The sequence below is a fragment of the Symphalangus syndactylus genome, chromosome X (assembly GCF_028878055.3).
Source record: "Symphalangus syndactylus isolate Jambi chromosome X, NHGRI_mSymSyn1-v2.1_pri, whole genome shotgun sequence".
Taxonomy (NCBI): Eukaryota; Metazoa; Chordata; class Mammalia; order Primates; family Hylobatidae; genus Symphalangus; species Symphalangus syndactylus.
This window is the reverse complement of record NC_072447.2, coordinates 66,226,807-66,246,859: the sequence shown is the minus strand read 5'-3', so window position 1 is coordinate 66,246,859 and position 20,053 is coordinate 66,226,807. Positions and strand designations below refer to the sequence as shown.

The 20,053-nt window shown below is 41.9% G+C and overlaps 1 protein-coding gene across 10 annotated transcripts in view; it reads right to left on the bottom strand.

Moving 5' to 3' along the window:
* Window positions 1–2,818: 2,818 nt before the first annotated feature.
* KANTR (KANTR integral membrane protein) overlaps window positions 2,819–20,053 on the bottom strand; it is a 75,836-nt gene continuing 58,601 nt past the window's right edge. For 4 of the 10 annotated variants that reach the window (XR_010119652.1, XR_010119649.1, XR_010119651.1 and 1 more), the window contains 2 exons: window positions 6,769–6,827; window positions 2,819–5,721 (listed from right to left, as the gene is read on the bottom strand). Coding sequence is in view for 1 of the 10 variants with exons in the window: in XM_063634831.1 (XP_063490901.1) it covers window positions 5,650–5,721; window positions 6,769–6,827 (131 nt within the window). In the remaining 9 variants the exon portion in view is untranslated. Of the gene's footprint in view, window positions 6,828–20,053 lie in introns of all 10 variants that reach the window. The other 6 variants (XR_010119645.1, XR_010119647.1, XR_010119646.1 and 3 more) reach the window with 2 other exon arrangements.

Sequence of the window (20,053 nt, the reverse complement as noted above, 5' to 3'; positions counted from 1 at the left end):
CTATGTTGCCCAGGCTAATGTTCAACTCCTGGGCTCAAGTGATCCTCCCGCATTGGCCTCCCAAAGTGCTGGGATTACAGGCATTATTTACCCTTTTTTTTTTCTTTTCTTTTTTTTTTTTTTTCGAGACAGTGTCTTACTCTGTCACCTAGGTTAGAGTGCAATAGTGCGATCTTAGCTCACTACAACCGCCGCCTCCCAGGCTCAAGTGATCCTCCTGCCACAGCTTCCCAAGTAGTTGGGACTACAGGCGTGCACCACCATACCTGGCTAATTTTTGTATTTTTTGCAGAGACAGGGCTTTGCCATGTTGCCCCAGGGTGATCTTTTTTTTCTTTTTTTGAGATGAAGTTTCACTCGTCGCCCAGGATGGAATGCAATGGCTCGATCGTGGCTCACTGCGACCTCTGCCTCCCGGATTCAAGTGATTCTTTTCTCTCAGCCTCCCGAGTGGCCAGGATTATAGGTGCACACCACCACGCCCAGCTAATTTTTGTATTTTTAGTAGAGATGGGGTTTCACCATGTTGGCCAGGCTGGTCTCGAACTCCTGACCTCAGGTGATCCTCCCGCCTCGGCCTCCCAAATTGCTGGGATTACAGGAGTGAGCCGCCATGCCCGGCATTGGTCATCTTCTTTAATCTCTCTTTTGCAAATGCTATAGTTTTCTCCAGAAAGGATTTACATATCGTCTGTTAGATTTATTCCTGGGATTTCTAGGTAAGTGATTTTTTAATGCTATTTAAATAATTTAATTTTTTGTTTTCCAGCTGTATTTGTTTTTATATAGAAATACAGTAGAATTTCATAAGCTGATTTTGTATTCAGCAAATTTTATTCCTGGGATATTTACCTCCATTCTTCAAATATTTTCTTGTATTTATTTGTTTATGATTATACTCTAAGGCTATTATCAAAATGCTGACACTTCTCCATTTCTCTTGTTTTTTAAATTATTGTTTTCTATATTTTTATTCTTTCCTGCTGCTTTCTGGGAGAGGTCCTCAATCTGATCTTCCAATTCACTTATTCATTCTTTATCTGTGGTCAACCTCCTATTTGCCCCATCTATTGTGTTCTTTCTTTCAACTATATATTTTTCATAGCTAATATTTTCACTTTTCTGTGTCTGAAGGAAGGTGAGGGAAGACCCCAGAGAAGGTGGTGATGAACTGTCTGGAGAGATGAGTAGGGGTTTCTCAGGTTGTGAGAGGGAGGAGAATCCACCTCAGCAATAGCTAAGGCCTAGAAACCAGACAGCAGGGCCCAGCTTGTCCTGCTGGGAACGGCTGGGGCACTGGAAGTAAGATGGGAGGGAGATCAGGTGGAGAAATGCAAGGCTTTATACTTTATAGGGCCAGGGTCACTGGGGGTACCCTGACTTGCGACCCCCGCAGACTGTGGTGGCCTCCAGAAAGACGGCAGCTTCAAGGCAGTGTTGGTCACCCAGTCCTCTGAGGTGAAGAGACCCACCCGCCCCCACCACCACATCATGCTCCAGCACCATCCCCCTTCCCCCAGGGCACCTGCCAGAAGGTCCTCCCTCCCTCCCTCCCTCTTCTTCTTCTCTTTTCTTTCTTTCCTCTTTCTTTCTTCTCTTTTTCTTTTCTTCCTTTTTTCTTTCTTCTCTTTTTCTTTTCTTTCTTCTATTTCTTTTTCTTTCTTCTATTTCTTTTCTTTCTTTTTTCTTTCTTCTTTTTCTTTTCTTTCTTCTATTTCTTTTTCTTTCTTCTATTTCTTTTCTTTCTTCTCTTTCTTCTTTCTTTTTCTTTCCTCTTTCCTTTCTTTCCTCTCTTCCTCTCTCTCTCTCTTTTTGAGACTGAGTCTCACTCTGTTGCCCAGGCTGGAGTGCAGTGGCACAATCTTGGCTCACTGCAACTTCCGCCTCCCAGGTTCAAGTGATTCTCCTGCCTCAGCCTCCCAAGTAGCTGGGATTACAGGCGCCCACCACCATGCCCAGCTAATTTTTAAATTTTTAGTAGAGACGGGGTTTCACCATGTTGGCCAGGCTGGTCTCAAACTCCTGACCTCAGGTGATCCACCTGCCTCGGCCTCTCAAAGTGCTAGGATTACAGGCGCAAGCCACACTGTGCCCGGCCCCATCCTATCTTTCTTGAGGAGGCAGGTTAAGTGGACAAGGGGACCTAGTCCAGAGGGGTTTAGGAGCTCAGGTTGGCTACGGAGGGACTCAAGCTCTGGAGATGCCTTCAGGGCCAGTCTCCTCTCTGGCCATTTTATTTCCCCAACTACCACCAGGAGGTGCTGCTGGGATTGAGCCCCTTCCTGCCCTTTACCTGGCATTCAGGCCTCATTCTCTTCTCAGGGCCTCCCTTCATCTCCCTGCCCTTGCACGATGGCATCCTGTTTGGGCCTGGGATCAGCTCCAAATAGGAAGGCAGGTAAACAGCCAGACCTTTCCCCTAGACTAAGGCTTAAGGCCAGGCCAAGTCAGCGCTTGTGCATCCATTACTTCCTGCCGCCCCTACCTGCAGACATCAGAGTCCCCAGCTGGGCCTGTCCTGCTATGTGGCCTATGTGGCTACCTGCTCAACCTGTAGCCTGGCTTGGGACAACCCCAGTACCGATCCCTCTACATAACCAACCATTGCAGACCAAAAGCAGAGGCCCAAGGGAGCAGAAAGGATCCCAGGAGGAGCAGGCACATTGAGGGGTACTCAGATGGGAAGGGCCACCCGCCCAGGAACTGCTGAACTGCCTGGGTGCAAGGCCTCCCTATGTCTCAGTGGAGACATCCCTCTGGCTGTTTCTCTATTTGGAGGGAGTTTGAGGGTGATGAGAAGGATGGGAAGGGGGCTTGGTAAAAACGTGTTACTTTGTATTTATTTCATATCGTTATTACAAGAAAGAAAATATGCGCTGTTAGAGAATACAGTAAGTCTTTAATTTGTATAAATATTTAAATAAACTTCGTATTTTTCATGACATACTTGAGCATCTTCTATGAACATGCATTTTATGTAAGGTTTTATGCTGGAAACAGCTATACACAATTTCTGATCAAGACTTTTTACTCATGATCTCTTCAAATTCTTGACTATTAATGAGAAATGATTGTTATTCAGACAGGTGGTGGTAAGTGGAAAAGGAGAATTTACCTGTGTTTCCACCCATTACCAGGATTTCCATTTCATTCCTGAAATCATTTAAATCCTGTTGAACAATTTAATAGTTTTAAAAGAACAATTCTTTCCTCCAGTTACTGGCAGATGTTACTCTACTCCTTTTGCTACAAAACGAATGTTTGTCCCTCTTCCCCCAAATTCACAGGCTGAAATCAAATCCCCCATACGATGGTATCTGCAGGTAGGGCCTTTGGGAGGTGAATAGGTCATGGATGGGATTAGTGCCCTTAATAAAAGAGTACCAAGAGAGACCCCTTGCCCCATCACGTGGGGAGACAGTGAGAAGGTGCCATCTGTGAGCCAGAAAGTGGGCCCTCACCAGACACTGAATCTGCTGATGCCTTGATCTTAGACTTCCCAGCCTCTGGAACTGTGAGAAATACATTTTTGTTCTTTATAAGTCACCCAGTCTATGATGGTTTGTTACAGCAGACTTTTAATAACTTTTCTTTATGATTCAAACTGTAAGAGCAACAACACCTGGAAACCATTTTCACCTAACTTTTCCTTTTTTTTTTTGTTTCTGATTAAGTACTTGCTCACTTTTCCAAAGTTTAATTTTTGCTTTGAACCCCAAATCTTTGTCAGTTCACATTAGTTAATTTTGACATGGTCCTTCCAAATTTCTATTAACTATATTCAGGGATCCAAAGAGTCAGCTAATCTTTCCATAGATCTGCCAGGTGAGAATCATTCAAGGAAAAAATCTTCACCTTTTAAATTTTTTTGCTCACAAACTTTTGAAACTATTCTTCCTTTGGATCAGCTCCCACACTTAAGTATGAAATAGCAGAGAGGGATGTTTTGATCCCTTGTCTTTACACAAAGCTGAAAGCAGGTGAGAGGTTAGTGCCTTGTATGTAATTAGATTCTGAGTATGATACTGATACTATCATTTACGGTGGAAATCAGAAAGGCAAACTCTTAAAAATGAGAGCTTCTCTGTGTAAAACAGTAAATGAAATAATGTACTACTTGACTCTCAGGGTTTTCAGAACAAATTCTAGATGCAAAGCCTTTATATCTTCCTATCACTGTGGCTTCACTCACTACACAGACTTAATTGTTTTAAAAATTCATAAAAATGCAATGCATGCTCCTAGTTTGGATCATTTTGCTATAAATTATAAGAATTATGATAACTGATGTGATTTGAATAGGGTCTGAGGACTAGGTGGTAGTAATGTACCAACATTAATTTCATGACATTGATGGGTGCATTGTGGTTATGCTGGAAAATGTCGTTTGTAGAAAATGCACACTAAAATATTCAGAAATGATGGGGCACCAGGTCTGCAACCTACTCTCAAATGGTTCAGGAAAAAAGTTATCTGTACTGTTCTTGCAACTTTTCTTTAACTTTGTGATACCTTCAAAACATACAATAATTTATGAATTATTAATTTGACTATTTTGACCTGGAATAGTCTGCTTGGCATTGTTGCTTCTCTTGATAATTTTCCATGCAAATCAGACAGTTAGGCTGAAGAGTGAGGGCTTGTCAGGCATCCAAATCCAAATCTGAGATGATCCTCATGACTTAAGCATCATTTGTGGACACTGAGTTAGTCTTGGAAATGCGATGACATTCCAGCTTCACTCCAAAAGTTGTATAGTATGGTATTGTGAGGGTTAATTTTATGTGTCAACTTGAATGTGCCATTGGTGCCCAGATATTTGGTCAAACATTATTCTGGATGTTCTGTGAGGATGTTTTAGGATGAGGTTAACATACACACATACATATATACATACATACATTATTTATTTGACAGGGTCTCAGTCTGTCACCCAGGCTGGAGTGCAGTGGTGCGATTTCAGCTCACTGCAGCCTCAACTTCCCCAGTCGAGGGTGATCCTCCCATCTCAGCCTCCCAAGTAGCTGGGACTACACCTGGCTAGTTTTTTTTTTTTTTTTTTTTTTGACAGAGTCTTGCTGTCGCCCAGGCTGGAGTGCAGTGGTGCGATCTCAGCTCACTGCAACCTCCACCTCCTGGGTTCAAGCGGTTCTCCTGCCTCAGCCTCCCGAGTAGCTGGGATTACAGACACGCGCCAGCACACCCGGCTAGTTTTTTGTATTTTTAGTAGAGGTGGGGTTTCACTATGTTGGCCAGGCTGGTCTTGAACTCCTGACCTCAGGTGATCCACCTGCCTAGGCCTCCCGAAGTGTTGGGATTACAGGCGTGAGCCACCACACCTGGCCTGGGTGGACCCAGTTTCTAATGGCTTGCATTTGCATATCAAAGGTTGGCAGCCTGGCTCTAAGAGCCCGGGCTTTACAAGAAACTTTTCCAGAGATGCTTTAAAAAATGAAAACTTCCCTAGGACCCCTTTTCCTCTCTATCTGCCTAAAATAATTTCTTAGTAACTCCTACAACATTACTCCCTGTGGAGATGCCACACTAACTGCTGTTAGGGGATTTTGGGCGGCGACTCCTTCTGGCTACTTCCTGCTGAAAAGGGGCGTTGAATGGGGAACAGCAGCTAGGGCTCCCCCTGGGATCGATCTAAGGGTCCTCGGAAGAATGGCCTGTCCATGTGTGGTTCAGTTTACAGCACCATTTGGAGTTTGATTGCTTCTAGGCGAGAAGAAACAGTTCGAGTTATAGTATTGTGTATACAGAGTCCAAATATCAATACAAGACATATAAGCAAGAGAGGGCTTAATAAAGGTGTTAACCAATTCCATAAAGAAGACTGGAATTTAGTAAAGAGGGTTTGTAGCCATTCAGGGCTGAAGCTGGCATTTTTCCTGAGCCTGTCAATAATTTTGATTTGATTTTTAAGTACCTGTAAATTTTCCTTTACTAGAGGTATTAATCCAAAAGCAGCATGTTTCATTTAAAACTGCATCACTAAACCCAATAAAAAGTCCTACCAGACTCAGTGATAGTAAAACTTTCATGCTTCCTTTTTGTTAGTAACTATTATCCCTGCTATAAGGATAATAATTAAGCAAAATACTACAGCGATGGAAACTCCCTGTTTAATATTTCAGTTAGAAGGTACTACTGTGTATAACCCTTTTGCAAATAATAGAGTGAGTATAGCAATTTCCATAAGTGTGGTGTGGTAGATAATTTCCATCTAAAATTTTACTTGTCAAGATGTAGAATTCCCCTTTGGGGGGTCTATGAAGTTCCTTGTTTTAATTTTCCTAAACAAAGAAACTTCCGGGTTATGGGCACCCTACTCACTTTTATTACCAGGCAGAATTTGCAGGATAATTGCCCAGAACCAGTATATTGATCCAGATTTTTACATTACCCATCCCTTATTTTTTCTTCCAAGCTGCAGGAGATCACTACTTGATTCACAGGAATAAGCAGGGTTAGTCTAAAATGTAGGCAAAAAGCTTGAAAACAATTAATGAGACTAGGACTTAATGACAAATGTATGATAAGCTTTGGAGCACCATTTTTCTCTCTAGTCCTCATTTTTGATAAAAACAAATTGTGAATAAACTGTAGTCTTATATTTGGCCTGATTATTTGCATAAAGTGCAGCAAGAATGGTTATTTCTACATAGGCCTTTTGGATTGGCTTTGATGAAACTCTGTTTCACAAGGAATTTCAGATAAGACTTTTAAAGCTGAGCCCAGCAATGCGTTTGTATCCTCAAATACCTGTGAACTGGGTGATCCTCTCCTCTTGAGGTCCCAAGATAAACTCGGAGCTTCCAGACCTGTTAGAAAGTGACATTCTTTACTGAACACAGGTTAGGAACCCTGTGCAGGGACTGTGTAGACAAGTTATGAGGCCAGTTCTCCCCAAGGGGCTTTTATTGGCTTTGCATGTCAAGCTTGATTCCTTAAAGAGAAACACACCCTTTCAGTTAAAGCCTTGGTAAAATAACCAGTTTTTCCAATTGTGTCCTGCTGACAAAGAAAAATGGATTCTTATTGCACTGATGCAAACAACTATAATGCCATAAGTTAAGAGTACTCACAGATAGTTTCCAAATCCCAGAGGAACCAGGCAGAGAAATAAACATGCTCTAAATTTTGTTCATAGGAATATACCTTACTCAATTATTAAAGGCCATAAATAGTTTAAAATAAGTTTCTCCTTGACTCTGAAAAACAAAACAAGGGTCAGCAGTATTCCAAGCAAAAGATAAAAGGCTTGCTTTAACTTTCTGAGTGCAACTCATTTAGTTAACTCTTGTTTTGCTTGATATTTGTGAACATGTCAGTTCTTTAAAAGTTTTCTATGTTCTTTCTCTATTCCAATGTTACAAATCTGTAAAGCTATTAAAAACCTGCATTTGAGAACACCTGTTAAAGTTCTTAATATAGCTTGATTACAAACCATCTTTTGAGAAGGAACAAAACAAGACAATTGTCTGTGAATGGCAACATTTCCTGGGTAGTTACAATTAAAAACATGACCGACAAGTTTGTGCATATCCATGGTCTACAATAACTTTACTTTTAATTATGACTGATAGCATATACTTAGACATTAGAATTTTAGAAATCCCATATAATTTTTGAACAGATTTTAGTATTATTCACCAAAATATAACTTAAAGAAGATTGGACATCATTTTGGCAATCTCATGTGACTAAACATGTCAAATAATCCTGTTTATCTCTTTTTTAAATGTTTCAGGGGCCCTACGAACCATCCAAAAAGCCAGACATTAGGAAGGACAATTCCCAGATTGCCATAAATTATTTTGCCAAAATGATGACTTAAAAGTCAAAAACCTTTTATTAGCCTTTAGTATGACATGGAAATCCTGTTTAAAGCCAAATTTTACCCTTGTATTAGTTTGTTAATGTTAACCCTAATTTGTTTAAATAAAACCTTATAGATCATTCCATCTAATCCTAACCAACTTGATCATGAAGTGAAATTTCTACAAACTTTTTATAATCATTTTACTAAAAGGCAGAGTAGTGTTTTAAGACCTCCTTGCTATGCTTTTATTTCAATGCTTAATTTATGAAAAGACCATATAGATACTATGGGAGAAGACAGTGTGGTGCTTCTACCATGCATTTCATTGCAAGGCAACCCAAAGCCAACTGGCTTATTTTGTAATTAGCCCATCCCTGATGGGAGTCTCATCTCCCAGTGTGGGGTGGGGATGTTTCCTTATTTTTCAGGTGGCCAAGAGCATGCTTTTCTGATTTATAACTATTATTAGCCATCCCTTACAGTGTTTTTTTTTTTTTTTTTTTTTTGAGACAGAGTCTCGCTCTGTCGCCCAGGCTGGAGTGCAATGGCGCAATCTTGGCTCACTGCAAGCTCCGCCTCCTGGGTTCACGCCATTCTCCTGCCTCAGCCTCTCCGAGGAGCTGGGACTACAGGTGCCCGACACCACGCCCGGCTAATTTTTTGTATTTTTTAGTAGAGACGGGGTTTCACCGTGGTCTCGATCTCCTGACCTCGTGAGCCGCCCGCCTCGGCCTCCCAAAGTGCTGGGATTACAAGCGTGAGCCACCGCGCCCAGCCTACAGTGTATTTTTTATCTAGTTATTATACACCAAAGCTCTCTTACAATGCGGAGTAATTTCTGATACCGCAAAACTCAAAACCATCAGATAACACAATGCAAAACAGAACAGAGCCTTTGATTATGAGAGGGAACTATTTGCCTTTAATTCCTGGGGTTTCAGGAGGAAAACAGGTTTTTCCCCAAAACAGGGTCTGTGGCACCTCCTCTATTTTCCCCAAGGAGTCCCATGCTACCAGAAGTTATCTCAGGGCCTTTCATGCATGCATTAAGAGTGGCAAGACAAAAAAAATGGAGAAAAATAATTCAGCTGACTGAGAAGAACCTTTTTCCAGAAAACAAGATCCAAGAAAAGAAAAACATAAAGGCCTTTTAAATATACCTAAAACTTGAATATTCACTTTTAATTAAGCTGAGCCCTCTTTAAGAAAATCTTTTTAAATCCCTTGTTACTTGACTTCAGCCACACCAAGCAGTTAAGATTTTTGGCTTTTGAACTTTACAAAGAGTAACCTCACAGGTGAAACCAATGAGCCTTAATTAGGTTATGACTTAACCGCCAGTGTATAAGGTATTTTCAAAGGAGCGATAGGTAGCTTTAGAAACTGTCATTGCAAAATTGTGACTGAGACAGTGAAAGAGATCCGACCCAAACAACTTCATTTTGTTTCCAGCTCACAAGCTGTCCTTGCCAATCACTGGGCGTAGGCTGAACCAACTTTGGGAGGAGTCGGGTTCACAGCCTGGCTCTAAGAGCTGGGGTTTTACAAGAAACTTTTCCGGAGATGCTTTAAAAAATGAAGACTTCCCAAGGACCCCTTTTCCTCTCTATCTGCCTAAAATAATTTCTTAATAACTCCTACAACAATACTCATCTTCCCTGAATAGCAATGTTTTCCACGAGAACCAAAAATGCTGGAGAAGAGCTGACTTTTGATTATCAAATGAAAGGTTCTGGAGATATGTCTTCAGATTCTACTGACCACAGCCCAGCCAAAAAGAGGGTCAGAACTGTATGTAAATGTGGAGCTGTGACTTGCAGAGGTTACCTCAACTGAATTTTCAGGAAATAGGGCTGATGATCATTATAATTTTCCCCCCTAATGTTAATATTTTAAAAACTACGTATTTGGGACTCTTATTATCAAGGTTGTACCTATGTCAATTTACAATTCATGTTTCAAGACATTTGCCAAATGCATTACTGATACCTCTGAAGAGAGGGCCACTGGGCCACATAGACTGATTTGAAGTCTACCTATTTAGTGCTTAGAGACCAAACATGGAAGGCAAACTATTTGCAGCTCAGTATATATGTACTTAAGTCTATGTGAACGGAGAAATGCCTCCTGCACTGTTTGAAAGTGTTAAGCTGATAATGTAACTAACAATTGCTGAAAGAACAAACATTCAACTTGCCATACACCTCAAATTTGGAGAAAGAGAGTTAATTTGGGCAAATCTACAAGTTCTGTTTTCGTTACTATATTGTCATTGTTGTTTAATAATACTCACTGTACTTGTAGTTGAGACAAATAGGTGATACTGAATTTTATAATCTATTTTCTTTTTCGTTAAAACATTGGCATCTTAGTGATACAGAAATTTAAGGTATACAATTGCAGGGAGCCGAAGGCCTGTGGGATGTGACCAACTCAGCATTCTGCTGGAGGCTGTGGGCGGCAAGCCACCCAGGCGTCGAGGCAAGAGACCGAGGACACGAGCTGTTCCAGTGTAATAAAATATAAAACAAGAATAGTCATACCAGATATCGATCTTAGATATAATTATATATGAATACCATTAATCATTAGTTGGTAGTAATTACTCTTTATCCCAATATTATAATAATCCCTGCTCTATAATCATAACCTAGGAAAAACCAGGCCATACAGAGATAGGAGCTGAGGGGACATAGTGAGGTGTGACCAGAAGACAAGAGTGTGAGCCTTCTGTTATGCCTGGACAGGGCCACCAGAGGGCTCCTTGGTCTAGCGGTGACACCAGCATCTGGGAAGATGCCCGTTGCCAGGCGGACCATGGTTTAGCGGTAGCAAAAGGTGTCAAGGAACAACACCCACTACTTAGCAGACCGGGAAAGGCAGTCACCTTTTCCCCGGGGGAGTTTAGAGAAGACTCTGCTCCTCCACCTCTTGTGGAGGGCCTGACACCAGTCAGGCTTTCCCGCAGTTATCCGGAGGCCTAACCGTCTCCCTGTGATGCTGTGCTTCAGCTCTTAGTCCACCTTCATGTTCCATCCTGTACACCTGGCTCTGCTTTCTAGATAGCAGTAGTAAATTAGTGAAAGTACTAAAAGTCTCTGATATGTAGAAATAATGGCGTAAGCTGTCTTTCTCTTTGTCTTCTCTCTCTGTCTGCCTCGGCTGCCAGGCAGGGAAGGGCCCCCTGTCCAGTGGACACATGACCCACGTGACCTTACCTATCATTGGAGAAGACTCACATTCTTTATCCTGCCCCTTTTGCTTTGTATACAATAAATAATAGCGAAGCCAGATATTCGGGGCCACTACTGGTCTCCGCGCATTGGTGGTAGTGGTCCCCTGGGCCCAGCTGCCTTTTCTTTTATCTCTGTCTTGTGGCTTTATTTCTACACTCTCTCGTCGCCGCACACGGGGAGAGACCCACCGACCCTGTGGGGCTGGTCCCTACAGAAGCTATACGATCAAAGAACAGTTCATCATGAATGCAGGACGTGGGCAAACTCACACTGCCCTGCCACCAAAAGGTTTGCTGAGGGACATTACTCCCCAGCGCCGGGCTCCTTGAAGTTATCTACTGAGAAAATTAGCGCCTATTGTTGGACAATTACCTGAAAATCACCCCCCAATCCCCGTTTCTCGCTATCACTTTGCCTAATAAATACAGAGGGCTGTGTAAAGCTCAGAACCCTTGTCCACTAGAGGCAAGGTACCCCCAACCCCTTCTTCCAAATATACTCTTTTGTCTCTTGTCTTATTCCCGTGTTTGCCCCCCTTTGTTCAGTCCAATAGGTCAGCAGCATAGTGGCGCCCCAGAACAGGGACTTCGAAGATGTGAATGAAGCTCTGCTGGAGCAGAGGAACTGAATTTGACAAGGCAAACGGGGACGCCGGGACGAGTCTGCCAGCAGTGGATATAAGGTCGGTGCCCTAAAGAGGTAATGGGAGCAGTGCTTTAAAGAAGTACTGGGAACGGGAAGTTTTCTGAATCAGGGTAACAAGGGAAAGAATTTGTCTATTAAAGAAAAACATTATGTGCAGTTGCTTAAAGTTCTGCTGAGACAGTCTAGAGCTCAGGTTAATTCGCAGACCTCCTGCAGAAGCCACAAAATGTTATTACACATAACCCATGGTTTCCACAGGCAGGCACTCTTGATGTGGAAAATTGGGACAGAGCAGGAGAAGGATTAAAACAGGCTCATCCAAAAGGTCTTAAAGTTGATTCTTCTGTTTTCTCCACTTGGAGTTTAGTTCGTACTGTACTTCTGCCATTATCTCATTATTCTGCTGGACAGCATGCTGAGTCTAAAAATCTGAAAGAATCTGTTGTCCCACCCACGGCTCCAATTGAAAATAAAAAACAGGAGAGGGAGGATAAAAATTGGCCTATACCACTTCCTCCAATTGCAGAAACATCTGTACCACCTCCTTCGGTAGCAGAAATACAAACCCCAATACAAAGAATTTTACACTCTGCTGCCATAGCTGGAGAGCCCTTAGGACTTTGCGCTTTTCCTATTTCTGTAAGGCCTGATCCAAATAATCCACAGCAGGTTATTCATGAACACACACTACAGTTTAAGTTGTTAAAGGAATTAAAAGTGAGTGTGCTAAATAATGGCGTACAAAGCCCATTCACCTTAGGATTGCTAGAATCTGTGGTGCTATGCATCTTTTGCCCTTTGATGTGAAACACTTGGTGCAAATTTGCTTGTCTGTGAGTGCATATCTGACATGGAATTTAAATTGGCAAAAAATGTGTGCAAAGCAGGCTAGACAGAACTGTGTTGCTGAACAAGGAGACATTACAGAGGATATGCTGTTAGGTAATGGCCCTTACTCAGACCTGGAACGTCAAATGGCATGCCCAGACGCTGCTTATCAACAGTGTGCACAGGCCGCTAAATGAGCCTGGGCCACAATTCCTGAAGAGGGAGTCCCAGTACAATCCTTTTTACATATCATGCAAGGGTCACAGGAACCCTATGCGCAATTTCTTGCAAGATTACAAGAGGCAGTGAAGCATCAGATTCCTCATACCTTGGCTGCAGAAATGCTAACCTTAACTCTAGCTTTTGAGAATGCAAACGTGCACTGGCACTGGTGAGGTGTACAAAACACTTGGGAAGTTTTCTCAAGAGCTTGTCAGGATGTAGGAACTGAGCTTCATCGCTCTGCAGTGTTAGTGCAAGCAATGGCTAATTTAGCAGTTGACAAACCTAAAAGAAGCCAAGGGTCAAACCCTAAAATGGGAAAACGTTATAATTGTGGAAAAACTGGACATTTTAAAAAGCAATGCTGCCAGATCTCAGGACAGAAAGGACCTTACAATGCTGCCCACCCCCCCCCCCCAACAAACTCCAGCGGAAAAAATGCCAGGACTTTGTCCTCACTGTAACAAAGGAAATCACTAGACTAATCAGTGCTGCTCAAGATTTCATCAAAATGGCACCCCCCTGCCGGGAAATGACACGGGGGCCTGAACCCGGGCCCCACAAACAATGAGGGCATTCCCAGTACAGACCTCAACCCCGTTTCAGGGATGGGTTCCCAGAGGCACATTGATTCCCTCACCCCAGAAACACCAGGAAGTGCGGAATTAAATCTACCCACCAGAGAAAAAATCACGTTGGTGGAGACAAACCTATCAAAGTTCCCACTGGTATTTGGGGACCTTTACCAACAGGATACATGGAACTAATTTTAGGCAAAAGCCATCTTAACTTGCAAGGCATCACTATAGTCCCAGAAGTGACTGACTCCGATTATGAAGTAGAAATTCAAGTAGTTTTAATGTCACAAAATCTTTGGGGTTTTGAACCAGGAGAATATATTGCTCAATTATTGCTTATTCCCTGCAAATTACACCCTTCTCAACAAAAGGAGAAATGAGGAAATAAAGGGTTTGGGAGCACAACTATACGGGAAATCTATCTATCCCGACCCATTGCCTCTAATAGACCCACCTGTGTAGTACAAATTAAAGAAAAGAAATTTTATGGGCTTATGAATACGGGAGCTGATGTACCAGTAATATCTAAAGACAACTGGCCCCCATCCTGGCCCTTACAATTAACTTCTACGTCCCTAGTGGGAGTAGGAACAGCTCAATGTGTTCAACAAAGCGCTGAGATTTTATCTTGTCTTGGTCCAGATGGACAGTCATATACTTTTCAGCCTTATGTTGCAAATATAGCTATCAATTTACGGGGTCGAGACTTACTTACAGCATGGGATATGAGACATACAAATGAAAACTTTAATAACCCAGAATTTAAAATGTTGAAAGACATGGGATATCAAAGGGAAAAAGGTTTAAGAAAATTTCTACAATGAAATCCTAACCCGATATCAGTAACCGGAAAAACAAAGAAGGGCTAGAACGTCAGGATTTCTGACGGGGGTCCTGATATTTCTCCTCCACCCACTGCCTTACCATTAGAATCGCTTAGTGACAAACCTGTGTGGGTGGATCAATGGCCCCTAACACATAAGAAGCTAGATCAACTTCATCTGTTGGTAAAAGAGCAATTAAATGCAGAACATATAGAAAAGTCAGTTATCCCCTAAAATTCACCCGTATTTGTTTTTCCAAAAAGGTCCAAAAACAATAATGACCTCTGGGGTTTCAGCTCAATGCTTAAAGCTAATTGCAATCATTCAGGTTTTACAGCTCACAGCTTCAGATCCTATCAACACTGCGATTCAGCTTAGGTTATAAATGTAGCCAGCTGCATAAAAACTGCTACAATTAAAAGTACACAAGACCCAGAACTGCTTAAGACTTCAATAAGTTATTTGCTCTCGTACAGCTCCTTTTCATGTTTCTCATATTCGCTCTCATACACAACTTCCAGGGCCACTATCTCTAAGTAATGAGAAAGCAGACAAACTAATTGGTTCTGTGTTTCAGCAGGCTCAAGCATCTCATGCACTTCTGCACCAAAACACTTCCGCCCTTACTCGCATGTTCCATTTATCTCACAGACAAGCTAGGGCTATAATACAAGCCTGTCCTATTTGCCAGCATGTCCCTGGAGCCACACCTGTAGAAGGCTGTAAACCCATGAGATTTGGCTCCAAATGAAATTTGGCAAATGGATGTTACACACATAGCAACCTTTGGCAAGCTTAGCTATGTTCATGTGACTATAGACACTTATTCTCATATGTTGCATGCTACATGCCAAATAGGTGAGACAGCTGGTCATGTACAGCAACATTGTCTGTCATCATTTGCTCATATGGGGATACCTGAACAATTAAAAACTAACAGTGGACCCGCTTATACTCGTCATGCTTTTCAAAATTTCTTACAACTTTGGGCTATAACCCATAAAACAGGAATTCCTTAAAATCCTAGAGGACAAGGCATTATAGAGCAGGCACATCAAACATTACAATGCATGTTGAAAAGACAAAAGGGGGTACACGAGGCCAACTACCACCTCAATCAAAACTACATTTAGTCTTACTTACTGTAAATCTTTTGACTCCTGGTACGAATGGTTAAGACTCCAGCAAAAAGACACTGGCAAGTGTTAGAGGAAAAGAGGAAAGTTTATCCGAAAGTGTTATGGAAATCCCCAAAAGAAGGACAATGGAAAGGTCCGGTGGATTTACTGATATGGGGAAGTGGTATGCTTGTGTGTTTACAGGAGATGGACAAACTGTGCGTGCCACCATGGAATGGGAGACTGGAGGAACCTATGGTGGCCAACCATGGACCCGGTCCCTCCGGCACCAGCCATGAGCCAGCTGGGCCTGAGTGCAAAGATGGAGAGAGGGCCGATAAGAGTCACAACACAGCTCTAATGCTACATTTTCTGTAAAATTCGATGGACCATCAATCGGATAATAAGAGCTGCCCAGCCTGGACTTATATTCTTTCAATTAATACATAAAACAAAAAGGGGGATATGCAGGGAGCCGAAGGCCCATGGGACGTGACCAGCTCAGCATTTCGCTGGAGGCTATATGATCAAACAGCAAACTGTTTATCATGAATGCAGGATGTTGGCAAACTCACACTGTCCTGCCACCAAAAGGTTTGCTGAGGGACATCATTCCCTGATGGCTCCTTGAATTTATCTACGGAGAAAATTAGCGCCTATTGTTCAAAGGATGTAGTTCAAAGCCTGCTGTGAACCAAACGGCTGACTGACAATTACCCGACAATCATCACCCCCAACCCCGCTTTTTCGATATCTCTTTTGCCTAATAAATATGGAGGGCTGTGTAAACCAGGGCCCTTGTCCACTAGAGGCAAGGTGCCCCCGACCCCTTCTTCCAAATACACTCTTTTGTCTCTTGTCTTTTATTCCTGTGTTCGCCCCCCCTTTGTTCAGTCCAATAGAGACCAAACGTGGAAGGCAAACTATTTACAGCTCAGTATGTATGTGCTTAAGTCTGTGTGAACAGAGAAATGCCTCCCGCAGTGTTTGAAAGTGTTAAGCTGAAAATGTAACTAATAATTGCAGAGAGAACAAACATTCAACTTGCCATACACCTCAAATTTGGAGAAAAAGAGTTAATTTGGGCAAATCTACAAGTTCTGTTTTCGTTCCTATATTATCATTGTTGTTTAACACTCACTGTACTTGTATTTGAGACAAATAGGTACTACTGAATTTTATGCTCTATTTTCTTTTTCATTAAAACATTGGCATCTTAGTGATATAGAAATTTAAGGTATAAAATTAAATGTAAAAATTAATTTCAGCTTCATTTCATATATATATGTATATATATTTTTTGAGACAGAGTCTTGCTCTGTTGCCCAGGCTGGAGTGCAGTGGCGCAATCTCGGCTCACTGCAAGCTCTGCCTCCCAGGTTCATGCCATTCTCCTGCCTCAGCCTCCTGAGTAGCTGGCACTACAGGCGCCTGCCACCATGCCCGGCTAATTTTTTGTATTTTTAGTAGAGACAGGGTTTCACCGTGTTAGCCAGGATAGTCTTGATCTCCCGACCTCGTGATCCATCCACTTCAGCCTCCCAAAGTGGTGGGATTACAGGCGTGAGCCACCGCACCTGGCCTCATTTCATATTTTGAAGTAATCTAGACTGTTGTAATGAGTCTGAACCTGTAAGTCTTAAAGATTTCTTAATCTTCTAGAAGAAAAAATCTCCAAAGATCTCTCTCTTCGTCCAGAATAGCTGGCCATTATGCTTCTTTGAAAGGACAGGGCAGTGGGACCAGGATGGTTTTTTGGAGTACCAAGCTATGGAAATGGAGCACTTTAAGGGTGCCTCTTAGTACCATGAATTAGGAAATCTGTGTTGAGTATCTCGGTCTAAACAGTAAAACAAGCTGCCTGGAGAACAGCTGTACCTAATGTACATTAGGCAGGCTGGTCTCTTTAGCTCAAATGATCTGCCTGCCTCGGCCTCCTCAATTTCAGGCAGGTGTAACAGTTCCTTTCTACCAGATTTAATTATTTTTATATTTCCTGCAGGTTCTTCTTAAAAAGTAATCTATATTTTTGAACTGATACTTGTTCTATACACAAATTTTTTTTAGATGTGATAAAGCTGAACTTGGCCAAAGTGTGTGCCTGAATTATGAGACTTTCTTATTAGTCGACCTATGAAGGCTGAAATGGGATATATTGGTTTTCAGGGGGGTGTGGGTGGGGGTGGGGTTCCAGCATAGTATCGAATCTCAGGAAAAACTATGCTTTCATCTGTGATTCTGCGATTTCTAATCATGTTGTCCACAATGAAGATAAATGCAGCAAATAAATCTAGCTTTCAGTATTCCCTAATTAATTTTTACCTAAGCTCATTGCTCTAGGTTTTGATTACCTAAAATAAGCTTGGGTAAAACTGAACCGACTTCAAGAACGCAGCACTTCTTAATCTTTAGCTCTTTCTTGGGAGAAGCTATACTTTATTGTTCATTATATTGCTATCACAACTTTGCTCTTTCATAATGCAGGAGAAATTGTTTACATGTTTGGAGCCTCAGAGTCTGTTAACCAAGATTGCAGAGTGTGTCAAGGAAAAACACACTTTCTTAATGGCATTTGTGTTTTCTTTGTGAAAAATCAGTCACATAGTGTTAAGAAAAGGGTCAAAGGTTTATAAGTTGCCCCCAATGGCCATACTTTGAATTATGATTCTCATGGGTTTAAAGATGTAATTTTTTAAAGTGTTTTACCACCTAGTTATTTGATCTTGTCCAATTTTGTGTTTTTTAAAAAGTGTAAAACTGGAAGGCAAAGAAAAAAGACTATTTTCAGTAAATATGTTGTTTTGTCGTTATTAATAGAATGTAATGGGCCTTTGAGATCTTAAGTACTTATGTTACCTTTGTTATTCAAACGCTGAACTTAAGCAGTGAAATAATAGAAATTATTTGAAGGAAGTTATTAAGGGGTTTAACTATTTTAAGTCAATATTTAGCTTATTCATATTGGTTTCCTGAAGATGTCAGAACTTGTTTTCAGTGTAAGACAAATATTCAAAAGTAATAGATCAAGTTTAAAATGTAAATCCACTGTATGTATTATATTGATACCATCATTTTCAGGATGTACATTAAGAGGATTGTGATACACAATTAGTAATCTCAGGGTTTTTCCCCATATATCTAAAATTTATTTATTTATTTATTTATTTATTTTATTTTTTTTTTTTTCTTGAGACGGAGTCTCGCTCTGTCGCCCAGGCTGGAGTGCAGTGGCGCAATCTCGGCTCACTGCAAGCTCCGCCTCCCGGGTTCACGCCATTCTCCCGCCTCAGCCTCTCCAAGTAGCTGGGACTACAGGCGCCCGCCACCACGCCCGGCTAATTTTTTTGTATTTTTTAGTAGAGACGAGGTTTCACTGCAGTCTCGATCTCCTGACCTCGTGATCTGCCCGCCTCGGCCTCCCAAAGTGCTGGGATTACAAGCGTGAGCCACCGCGCCCGGCCTTATATCTAAAATTTAGACTGTACTTATTTCTCTTTTAGTTCATCAATTTCTCTTAGCAAAATAAATTTAGTTTGGTATTTGATGTTCTATTAAAAATAATATTTCCAGGCTTGAGTCAGCTTAGAGACCTAGAACACCTTGAATGAAGGGGAGACTGAGTCTTCCTTAAGAACCTCAGAAAACTATCTAAAATCTATACTGTATCTTTCAGCCTTCACCAAAGGGACCTACAGCCTTTAACTAGGATAACTGCATTGAGGGAAAGGAAATAATGAGACCTTTTGGGAATTACTGGACACAGCTTTGACATTTACTCCAGGAGACCCAAAATATCACTGTGATCACGTCAGAATAGTGGCTTATGGAGGTCACAGAATCAATGGAAATTTAGGTCATGTCCATTTCACAGTGGACCAAGTGGATACCCAAGCCCGTGCTGTGGTTATTTCCCCAGTTATAAAATGTGTAATTGAAATAGATATACTCAGCAGCTGACAGAATCCCACACTGGTTCTCTGACCGGTGGAGTGAGGGCTGTTGTGGTGAGAAAGGCCAAGTGGAGTCAATAGAACTGCCTCTACCTAGGAAAATCATATATCAAAAGCAATACCATGTTCCTAGGGGACTGCAGAAATTAGTACCAACATTAAGGACTTGAAAAATACAGGGGTGGTTGACAGAGAAGGAGTACTGCCATCTTGAACAATTACTGTCATTTTAAAATTCACCTTAATAAAAAACTGCCTAAATCCAAAGGGCATCTGTGTAATGGCTAAGGCAGCACGACCGTAAACCACAAACAACATCTCCAACCAGAAACATCCCGAACTCCTCCCCAACCAGAGACATGCTAGCCCTGAGATAAGCCCCCTCTGGGTGGGAAGATGCCAGCCTCGAGATAAACCTCTTCTGGCCGGAAAGATGTCAGCCCCAAGATAACCTCCCCTCTGCCCAGAGACATTTTAACTCCACCGTAAAACTTCTCCCCCACACAGAAACATTCCAAGCTTGTAATAAGCCCCCTCACCCTAAAACCAATATATACTCTTAGTCTGTAAGAGAAAGTGCTCCTGACTGAAATCGGCCAGAAGCCCCTCTCAGGTTTATTTTCTCTACAATAAATCTGTCTTTAACTGTTAAGCCACATTTTGTGTTTTTTTCCTCTTTAACTCTTACAGTGGTGATTCCCACCACATCCCCATTGAACCCTCCTGTTTGTCCTGTGCGGAAGACATATGGATCTTGGAGGATGACACTAGATTAAGTTTAACCCAGTGGTGTCTCTAATTGCAGCCGTTGTGCCAGATGTGGT